Here is an 11,316-nt window from a genome sequence, read left to right as displayed (position 1 = left end):
CAATCATTTTTTTCCATGCTTTTGGTTGAGACCATCTACTTTCTCTCTTCAGCTAGTTTCTCTCGACTCCACAGTGGGCGCCGATTGTTCTTGCTAGGGAGATGGGACCTAAAGAACTATTGAATTCTTTGTTTTTCTCCTTCGGTCGGGCAGGTTGCTAGGTACTTGGCTGTGATCCTTCTCGCCTTCGTGTCTCTCCTTCGGCTCTCAGTCTAGGGTGAATGCCAAATGGAGGAGGTAACTGCAGAAGGCACTCCGACGCTCAAGTCAGTAAAGCGGGTAGGTGCACAGTAATAAATGCGTACCTTGTTCCTTGTAATATGTGCTATTTATATTATTTTAGGGCTTACCTCATTCGGCCTGATTAGTGGAATGGATCACACTTAGGGTTACGTTACCTAATTCTTAATGATAGTTTAGCTTCACTAACCTTGGTTTGAGCGTTAATGGTTATACGTGTCGATCGGTCTGGCCGTGCGTGGTGTCTCGGCCAGCTCGGTCAAGCAGACTAGAACACGTCAACGTGTGTCTCGGTCATCTCGGACAGGGAGACTGAGCCACGTCATGATGTCGGTCGGCCATACCGGTACAATAAATAAATAAAATTAATTTTTTAAATATTTTTAAATATAGGAGTAAATATAATTTCAATTACATCCATCACATCACTAAAAAAACTTTTATAAATTTTATGTATATTTTTTACCCTATTTACTTTAATCCAAACATCCTTAACTTTCTTTAGACTTTCTCTTCAAATCATGTCAATTCCACTCTTTATTTTCACTTCTTAATCCAAATAATAATATTTTGAAAATAAAAAATCTTAAAAACAATTTCAAAATATTCTTTTTAAAATAGATTTTTTATTTTACTTTTAGAATTATAAATCTAGAATTCATAAAATATTGTTATGAAAATTATGTTAAAAAACATTTAAAAAAGAATAATATAAATAATACTTTTTAAAAGGATAAAATAGTCTTTTTTCCAAAAATGATGGGTGTAGGGAGAAATTTGCTAAGCTCCAGGAAGAAACACCTAAAAGAAACTGCAAAAGTGGCGGGAACAAAATTTGTCTTCTTTAAGACATTCTTCACTCATCTCTGCTCCGACTCAACAAAATCATAATGGAGTCGGATTCAGACTCCGACGGATCTCACATCTCCGCAACTCCTCCGAGACAATTAAGTTCATCACCGCCTCGGCCGCCACCACCACCTCTCGAGGTTCCAAACAAATCCCGAGTCAGAATCAAACCCTCAAAATCAAAACCAGCCCCTTCTGGATCCTCCAAAGTCCCGTCGAAACCCGACCCCATCCAGGAAACACCTCTCTCCCTTCCCACCGATCTCCCCTTCCAAATTCGGCGACCCTCCGGCGCGGCGTCAGTTTCCTCCTCCATTGAAACCCTTCCTGCTGGTTTCTTCTCCTCCTCATACTCTGCTTCGTTCGCGAAGATTCGAAGACCGCTCGTTAACTTTGAATCTTCTGGAATCGAACCTTTTCTTACTTCCGCCGCGTCTGATTCACGCGCCGAGAGCGCCGATGCGAGGAAACGCGGAAAGGCGCGCCTTCCCAACCTGATAGGTGCCAGCGCGCCTATGCCTGTCGTGAAGCCTCGACCATGCAGCGGCGGCGATGGAAACTTTGTGAAGCTGAACTTGAGTGGCAAGCGAAGGAAGTTCCTGAACAAGAAGGGAAAATTCGGCGGGAAAAGGTACAAGAGAGGGAAATTCAAATCGCAGCAGGAAAAGGAGGGGGAAGAGAAGGATATTGGAGAGTTGAAACAGAGAGGGGGTTGTAAGGTTCGTGAAATTGATTGCGCTGTGGTGGAAGAGGCTGTGGCTGCGGCCCTCGATGAGGCTTCGGAGGAGAATTTGTTGGAAATTTTGAAATTGGTTTATGGCTATGATTGTTTTCGAGACGGGCAGGTTGATGCAATTAAGATGGTTCTTGCTGGGAAGTCAGGAGTGGTTGTTTTGCCGACCGGAGCCGGAAAGTCGCTGTGTTATCAGTTGCCTGCTCTGATCTTGCCTGGGATTACATTGGTTGTTAGTCCATTGGTGGCTTTGATGATTGATCAGTTGAGGCAATTGCCTTATGTGATTAGGGGTGGTCTTCTATCCAGTACTCAGGTGTGTTATACTTTCTACCTTGTGCAGTGTTGGTTGATTGGTTCTGTTTGTTTAAGCTTCTCAATTACCTTCATAGGAGAAAAAGAAAGAATGTAATAAGTTAGTTCATAACTTAGGCCATTTCGGAAAAAAAGTTGTTGTTAGAGTGTAAGTGCGTTTTAAGATTTTGGGATGAGTGTGGTGTCAAATTTTCTTGGGTGGTCAGCATGTAGTTCATTGGTGAAGATCTCTCTAGTTTTTCTCCTTCTCTCAAATTTTCCGACAATAATCTCTTAGTACTTACCGAAAAAGAAATATGCAGGTACATGATATCAGCTTCTCACCAAGTTAAAGTAGACTTATGCACTTAACTTGTCCAAAAGTTATGCTGCATAAGTTGATTTTAACTTATAGAGAGGTCCAATGTATTTTAGTTTCTTATTTTCTTCTTCAATATACTTCTCTTATAACATAAAATCGACTTATGGGCTTTAACTTCTAAAGAAAGTCTCTCACTGAACTTCTTTAAAAGCTATGTTTAACTTCAATACAAGTTAATTTTAATTTACGGGGAAAACTTAATTCAAATTTCTCTTCTCCTATACATACATACTGATATGTTCGATGTTATCCTTTCATCCCCTTGTGTTTAATTAATCTCTTTATGTTTACTAATATTAGACACCTGAAGAAGCCTCTGAATCAATGATGCAGCTTCGACAAGGGGGGATAAAGGTAGGACTTTCTACAACTACATGTAGGAATGACTCTGGTTCAGATTGTGTAGCACTGATTGTTTGCATACAATGGTTTTGATTGTTTGCAGGCCATTTTTGTAGCACGTGTTTGCATGTTGAGGTTTATTTATGGATGATGGTAGTAGTACTCTTGCATAAAATTGATGTTTTGAAATTTTGATTTATGTAGGTGCTTTTTGTTTCGCCGGAGCGGTTTCTGAATGAAGAGTTTCTGTCTACTATTTCTTCTTTGTCAGCCATATCACTTGTTGTTATTGATGAAGCACATTGTATATCTGAATGGTGAGGGAATTCCAATGTTATTTGGTGGCATTAATTTGTTTCGTGGTTAATCTTGAGATTTTGAAAACATTTGTACAGGTCTCACAATTTCCGACCGTCTTTTATGAGACTTCGAGCATCTCTGCTTCGTAAGACACTTAATGTTCGTGCTGTGCTTGCAATGACAGCAACCGCTACTACCACAACTTTAGATGCCATCATGTCTGCTCTAGATATCCCTTCCACAAATCTTATTCAGAAGGCGCAGTTAAGGGACAATTTTCATTTATCAGTGTCTATGGTCAGAAACAGGCAAGTTATATGCTTCTACTTACTGCTTGAGCTTGTATACTTTCATTATGTGAACTTTGTTAAACTTATGTTTGAATTCTTTGAACATATTAGAATGAAAGACCTTCTGATTTTGATGAAGTCTCCTCCTTTTGCTGAGGTTCAGAGCATGATCATATACTGCAAATTTCAGGTGTGTATATGGACTGGCTTTTGTTAACTTTCAAGTACGGGATGTTCTATGATTTCTTAAACTCAACTGTCACTGTATTGCAATATATTCTCGCTTCTAGCTCTCAGCATTTGATATGTACAATATTGTTGGCAGAAAGACAGTTAGTGATGAGATCCACATGACTCATTTAACATATCGTTTTCTATAGTTGATAATTGAATTATATATATATATATATATAATAACGTTTATATGTTGGTGGGAAATTAATGACGCTTCTTCTTGTTCCAGTATGAAACTGATCAAATTAGCAGATATTTGAATGATAACAATATCTTGGCAAAGGTTAGCTTTGAATTTTCTTTTGACATTGCATGTCTTTCGGTATAATCCATGGCACTGAGTTAAATTTGATGATTGATTTGTCATGTAGAGTTATCATAGTGGTATCACTGCAAAAGAACGTAGCTATGTACAGGACTTGTTTAATTCCAACAAGATCAGAGTGGTAAGACAAATTTTATGATTTAATCATAGATATTATGAATTTATGACACGTGCATTTATATATATATATATATATAATAATAATAATAATAATAATAATAATAATAATAAATAACTATTTAGCAATTTTGTCATGTTAAGTTTGACTTTGTCTTTTGGCCAGTCTTGTCACCATAAAATATTTTCTCTTGCTGACTTCCTATCTTTTTCTTCTATTGTAAAATATGTATACTTCAAATGTGAATTCTAAAATTTATTTATTACATTTCAATCTAACAATCAGTCATTGCTAATTATATTTATTTATTCATATAAAAGTAGTAAATTAAATTTTAAGTGATAAAAAAAGACAATTTAAGAATTAGATAAAATATTTCTCCTACATTGAAATAAATATTGATAAAGGAAAAATACTTAAATTTATTTTTTCATTTTGTTTAAATATATAAATTAGATGTTTTAGTTGTTTTTAATCTTTTCATTTCAGAAAAACCTTTTGAAAAAGTTTTCTAGTTAAATAATAAAACAAACAAAAGTATATGTATGCAAGATACATGTTTAAAAAATATCATAACATACAAAATATAATCAATATACTTTCTTATTACAATATAAATATTTAAATTTTTTATTATGTCTACTTTTATTCTTACAAACAATAATGATTAAATATCCATGGACTTTGAATTACTTTACTAGTTGAAAATTAATTTTTTTAATAAGAGAACTAAACAATATTAAAATCTAAATCTAAAAACAAACTATATATTCATAAATATTTAGATTTATATAACTGTAGATATCTAGATAAATATCAATTTTTTGAAACAATTCTTTGTAATATATTACATTAAAGTATAAACATGTTCAATGGATGGTGAAATAAATTCACACTTAGTTCAAATTGAAAACCACGAGTATAGAAACAATACAAGTGAGGGTTAGAGAAATCAATTTTATCTAGTTTTACGTTGGTAAAACTTATATTTTTTCGGACTGATTTCAAATATCAATGTGTGTGTGTGTATATATATATATATATATATATATATATATATATATATATATATATATATATATATATATATATATATATAAAATACATAATTAAGTTGTCCAGATTTAACTATGCCATTTGAACATTGTCTTTGAAAAAAGTTTCAAATTTTCTCTGACGCTGGTAAAAGGGTTATCAATGTTAAATGTTTTGAATTCTACCAAGAAAGAAACTTCATCTCTCTTCTTTGAAACACGATTTCTTATTTTTGTAGGTTATAAAGGAAAATAGAGCTAATTCTTCAAGTTTTACTCTGAATTTGTTTTACTCCACATTGCCGGTCTATATGCTTTTTAGAAATTATAATATGCAGTATGTAATTCGATAAATATGTCACTTGTGATTAATGTCCAAAACGTTATTGGTTTTCGTCTACAAATAGAAATCTATGTTCTGCTGTTGATATGGTGATATTTACATTGTGAAAATCATTTGAATTATTTATGACAGAAAATTACAAATCATAAATTTCCATGTCAAAGCATGGTATAATTATTCATTCCAAAGTATTCAACAGTTAAATTTTTTATTAATTCTGTATGAAATATTAGTACTCTTAAAATTTAATTTACCTTAACAAACTATATTTATTTACAAACAAATGATTTCCTCATCGAAGTTATGTTTATATCTTATGTTTCATTAGGGTTTTTTGTGATATCTTTTGCTAAATTTAAAAATGTTATAATTTAACATGCTGTTATGTTTTTAAGTAATTTGTAATTTAATTTTTCCATGCAACAAACGGGTAATATACTTGTTATACTTTAACATTTATTTATAATTTTAGTAATTTATCATTTAATTTTCCCATGCAGCACACGGATTATATACTAGTTTTCTTTGTGTTTCCTCGTTTTAGTTTTTGTTAACTGATAACTTGTATTTTTTATGAAGGTTGTCGCAACTGTGGCATTTGGCATGGGACTAGATAAAAGTGATGTTGGAGCTGTAAGGTTTATCACCTCGTTATGGTTTTCTGTATTAATTTGCATGAACTGGTGTACTATAGAAGTCCTCTAGGATGGTATTCTCATGTAGTGATTTACTGATTCTCATTGTGCTCTTATTGCATGGTAACCTGATTTTCTATGTCATATGCTTCAAACCTTTGAAGTCTGGCTGTATCATAAACAACTGGTTCTTTCTTCCTCAAGATTTTTCTTTGTGGTTAAAATCCAAATATAGGGACAAATGGTCTTGGGTATCTGAGCTCTTCCCTGGTCTCTATTCTTGCTAATGCTTTTAGTTCCTTAGTTAATCGTTCTATTTAAAAAATGATGTCTTCAAGCATCACTCGCACGCTTTACCCTTGTATTTTACACACTATATATTTGCATTGCAATATATATGATCTTGTATATCACAGTAATTCATACTGGAACTCTATTGTCATACCTGTGTTTAGGTAATTCATTACAGTTTGCCTGAAAGTCTGGAAGAGTATGTACAGGTACATAATTTCTTCTAAACTTTAGTAGTAGCAGGGCAAGATATTCTAGCACATGCTTTGCTTAAAGGGAATTGATATTTTAGGAGATAGGACGTGCTGGAAGAGATGGGAGGTTGTCCTACTGCCACCTATTTTATGATGATGAGACATTTTTCAAACTTCGTAGTCTAATGTACAGGTAACGCAATTATTTTTATTTTTTATTTTTCTCACCTTCAAATTGTTCTTTGATGCATTTTTTCTTATCCTCAGTGAAGGAGTAGATGAATATGCAGTGAACAAATTTCTGCGTGAAGTCTTTCCTGCTGATAAAAGCTCCTGTGGGAAAATATGTTCATTAATCAAAGAATCTGCTTCACGCAGGTTTGATATGAAAGAAGAGGTCCTCTACTCTACTACAATTCATTTAAATTTATTGTTTGATTACTCAGAAACTATTTTCAATTAAAATTTCAGATAAATTTCATGACATCTTGTTGAGAAGTCAATCATGTTGATATTTCGATGATAATAAATGGGGGAGAAATATTCAAATTTTGGTAGCTCCAATACATGATTTCATTAGGAAATCTTTAGGGTATGCATGCCATGTAAAAACGCCATTTTTAGCATTTTATGAGCGTAGATCATCTCGTTATCTGTACAAAATATTATTTTTTTTTATCTCAAGAGATCAAGATTGATTAGGAATTTTTCTTTTTGGACAATCATATAGTTGTAACTATCAGTCTACACGAGATTTAACATGCTAGTAATGAAACCTGTTCCTGTAAGGAAAATCTAGACAATACATGTTGACTATTATCGTCTAGGTCTACAATTTAAAACATTTTTCCTATATTTTTCTTTACCAGGTGATGCTTACTCTTCTGACACGCTTGGAGTTGGGTCATGTGCAGTACTTGCAGTTACTTCCACAGATAAATGCAACTTGCACTTTGGCTTTCCATAAGGTGTTGCCAGACACATGTTTGCACGTGGAATTTGTTTGTCACACAAGATGAATAAATTTATGAATGCTTGTCTCCCTAAATCTATATATTTAAACTTGATTTTTTATAGGACATTCTAATCTTATGTTTACTAAATTTTATCTGAAATATAGAAAACATAATATGGTTTTTGACCGTTAGAATAATCATTTAGTTGCTTATATTTTTAACTTTTGGTATATTGCAGACTACTCCGCCATTACTTGCCCAAAAAGTATCTGCTATAGCTGTAATTCTAAAAAGGTAATAATATCAAAGAATATTACACTTGTCGTCCTTTCACTTTTCCAGACTTTTTCCCTGTTTCCCCTGGATGGTAAAGTTTTGTAAGTTATCTTAATGCTGTTAACCGGACCAATATGGGGTATGATTCCAAACTTTAATTGTATGAAGGGAAGGTATATCTGCTAATGACACCTGGTTCCTGATTATGATCTTTAGAGAAGCAGTTTAATTCACTTACACTCGTACTTTTCATTAATGGAATCGTTGTGTGATTTTTCAGATCTGAAAATAAGCATGGGAAATATATTTTTGACATCCCTACTGTGGCAAATGACATGGGGGTTACAGCAGTTCAATTAACAAATCAGTTGTACGACCTGAAGGTTTGGATTAGTGGATGTAAATTTTCTAGAGTTCACGTGTGTGCGCTTAACAAATATGTTTAAAATGTGTATCAGGAGGTTTTCTTTCTTCTAAGTAACGCCACTTTAAGCAAAGATGTCAGATGCTATGATTGAAGGCTGATCTTCATATCATTAAGTCGTTCTTTAAATTGACAAATGAAACTGGGAATGAATGAATACAGTAATGTTCGCGAAAGTACCGAATTTTGATTCTGGATACTAGTCCCAAGGACTAATGCTTCCAACTCTTGCCCCTGCATCAAACCTCCAATTTACCAGTAGTACAAGTTAAATACTGATGAATGTGACTGAAAGAAAAATAGTTACTATATTGTAGATTTATAATACTTTAGCCATAAAGTATCTAAAAAAATCTGCTAGTTTTCTTTGTCTTGAAAATCTTTCAGACAATACATTAAGTTTATTAATTAATGTACTGAAGCTGTATTTTTTGTTATGATCTGGAAATATCGTTGTGTGCTAGGCGTAGCTATGTAGTGCATTTTTTTTCATTGAGAATTTAGTCTTGCCCCATCATTCATTGTTTTCAAAATTAAATGTTTCTTATTTGATTCAGATAGGACACCACCCATTTGGCGTAGTAGCTCTAACCTTAGTATTGGAAGCAATATGAATACAATCTGACCTCATTATTTTCGAAATATTCTCAGCTGATGGGAGAAATAACTTATGAAATGAAGGACTTGGCCTACTGTTATAGGATCATTGAAGTCCCTACAGACTTGTTATCACTATCAGAAGATATTACCCAATGGTTATCAGAAGTTGAAATTTGTAAGGTGGGTAAATTCTGATGAACTTGTGGTACATTTTTTTTTTGTATTTTTTTTTTTTAAGTATGTTCATCTGGGATGTTGTATCCTCTGCAAAATTGGTTTTCCTTTTTTATTTTCAAGACTTGGTATGTAATGTCATTATAACTGATTGGATAATTCGTATGTTGCGTTTTCTTCATTTTTGTGTGGTCAAATAAGTTTTTATTGATAGATTTATTCTCATGCTTCTTTTTTTGAGTAGGTACGAAAAATGGATGCAATGTTTAGTGCTGTATATTTTGCATTAAATCTATGTGATAAGATGCAAGGTTGCAGCGGCACCAATCACACACCATGCGTGCAAAGGAAAATATTGGATTACTTTTCTGGAGTTGATAATGCTGATTTCTGCAAGAAAATTGGCCAAAGCAGGTTCAATCTAATTTCTGATCTAAGTTAAGTACTAGAGAACAAAATTAGCCTATGAAATGGCTTTAAACATCGGGAACATAAATTCTATTGCATGTTGAAACGTCAGAAATAAAGTTCTCTAGCAAGTAGCAACATACTATATTGATGATAGGTAAATACTTGTGCTATATGCTGCATTATCTTTAACTAAACTAAAATAAGTGGTTTTTACATGTGCAGTCCTTTCCTGCGAGCGGATATAAAGGTAAGTTGGTACATGAGCATTCTCATCATCTAAGTATATCATGTATTGAAGAATTCTTTTTAAAATTTACTTGTATCTTTGGTTCTCAACAGGTCTTTCTGCAGAGCAATTCACAGGCCCGATTTACGCCAAGAGCAGTTGCGAGAGTAATGCATGGAATTGCAAGCCCAGCGTATCCTTCAACAGTATGGAGTAAAACTCATTTCTGGTACATACAAATTCTAATTTTTTTATTTGATGCCTTACTACTACTTATCGATAATGGAGAATAAATCGGGCAACTTTGAACTGTTGTGCATATAGTGGGAGTTAGAACACTGCACACTTGCGTCGGTATCAATAAACAATCATTAATCATGATTTGTTGTTCCAAAACTTAGTCTTTGTTTGGGAAACATAAGGAGAAGGAAAATCTAGTGAGCAGTAGCCGTTCCTTCCATATTTTCCAAACAAAAGCTAAATTATTTTTTACCTTTTGTTTTTTATGGTTTGTTGGTTTTATATCATTGATTAGAGCAAAGTGGTAAAACTGAACTTTTAATTATGGATTTCAGGGGAAGGTATACACGAATAGACTTTAAGGTAGTGATGGAAGCAGCAAAAGAAGAACTTAAAAAAATCGTCGGAAAAGATATTCTCTAACCGTTTAGGACCGATTGATTTTACCATCTGACAAATTTGGACTGGGGAAACAGAATCCGTCCAAGACTTGCATGGATCCAAGGACCAGGAAAAGAGCTCAGTTTTGTGCCATGTGAAGTCGTTGGAATTAAATTAGGGAGTTGTGTGACATGTTACTATTGTCATAAATGTGGCGCCAGCACACATCTGTCATCTCAAGTTGAGACAAGCGAAAGGAAAAATGAAGCTCTGCCCCATTTTGTGCCTATTGATTTGCATTTTCCAATTGTCCGTTGGGAATTGAGATAGCATGCGTCCTATGGTCGGAGGAATCAAGGATTTACAATCCTTTGCTGTCTGATATTTGTTGTTATCACCTTGTCATAGAGAGAGATCCCTCGGATCTTGAAAAGGAAAAAGTAGATTGACTAGCTCCACTTTAGGCTTCTCCCCTATCTTGAATAGCACCCATTGCCAATAATGTTATTATTTGCTTACCTTCAAATATCAACAGCACTTTTCTAATTATTTTTTCATATGTATATAGTAATTCACGTTAGCACAAAACAATGAAAAAGTTGTTTACCTTTGTTATGTATATATCAACTGATATTCGAATTGTTTATTTTATTCTGTTGAAGTATATAGAAGGAATTTGCATTTTTTTAGTCTTTAATTAGTTATCATAAAGGAAAAATGTGTTTTAGCTTAAAGTGCAGAAAGAAGACAGTGTCTATTACCTTCAGAGTAGATAATTGTTCAAAGTCAGGCACAGGCAGTTAAAAAATTAGAAGAAACAAATTATTATAAAAAGAATAGAAGAAATTATATATAAGGAGGCAGTGGAAATTAATAATAATATAAGCGAAGCCCTTGGCATTATAAACTTTTTATATAAATGTGCCCTGCTGTATTGTTTCTTATATCCATACTTTCAAATATGGATAGTTCATTTATTTTTTAGTGGTACAAATATTCTTGGGTTTTGACATACATGTATTTT

At 33.5% G+C, this 11,316-nt stretch overlaps 1 protein-coding gene across 2 annotated transcripts; it reads left to right on the top strand.

The window, feature by feature from the left end:
- Positions 1-1,048: 1,048 nt before the first annotated feature.
- Positions 1,049-10,943, top strand: LOC137811568 (ATP-dependent DNA helicase Q-like 5). 2 transcript variants are annotated; one of them, XM_068613356.1, is made up of 19 exons: positions 1,049-2,138; positions 2,799-2,852; positions 3,045-3,157; positions 3,236-3,448; positions 3,542-3,620; positions 3,894-3,947; positions 4,036-4,110; positions 6,064-6,117; positions 6,575-6,619; positions 6,703-6,797; positions 6,872-7,001; positions 7,474-7,572; positions 7,799-7,854; positions 8,117-8,219; positions 8,912-9,040; positions 9,279-9,448; positions 9,668-9,692; positions 9,785-9,900; positions 10,247-10,943. In XM_068613356.1, exons 1-19 carry the CDS (start codon positions 1,131-1,133, stop codon positions 10,332-10,334), a joined length of 2,706 nt encoding a protein of 901 aa, XP_068469457.1. In that variant the 5' UTR covers positions 1,049-1,130; the 3' UTR covers positions 10,335-10,943. The 2 variants fall into 2 exon arrangements, with proteins under 2 accessions (XP_068469457.1, XP_068469456.1); XM_068613355.1 differs by having other exon boundaries at positions 1,064-2,138; positions 3,236-3,620.
- The last annotated feature ends 373 nt before the right edge of the window (positions 10,944-11,316 follow it).

Source organism: Phaseolus vulgaris, chromosome 2 (assembly GCF_000499845.2).
Source record: "Phaseolus vulgaris cultivar G19833 chromosome 2, P. vulgaris v2.0, whole genome shotgun sequence".
NCBI classification, from domain to species: Eukaryota; Viridiplantae; Streptophyta; class Magnoliopsida; order Fabales; family Fabaceae; genus Phaseolus; species Phaseolus vulgaris.
Note: the sequence above shows the minus strand (reverse complement) of the source record. Positions and strands in the feature narration are given on the sequence as shown.

Excerpts from the sequence above, each read along its gene's own strand:
- LOC137811568 (XM_068613355.1), top strand. The coding sequence starts at position 1,131 with ATGGAGTCGGATTCAGACTCCGACGGATCTCACATCTCCGCAACTCCT. Across the intron at positions 4,111-6,063 it reads ATTCCAACAAGATCAGAGTG|GTTGTCGCAACTGTGGCATT; the intron begins GTAAGACAAATT and ends TTTTTTATGAAG. Across the intron at positions 7,002-7,473 it reads GGTTTGATATGAAAGAAGAG|GTGATGCTTACTCTTCTGAC; the intron begins GTCCTCTACTCT and ends TTTCTTTACCAG.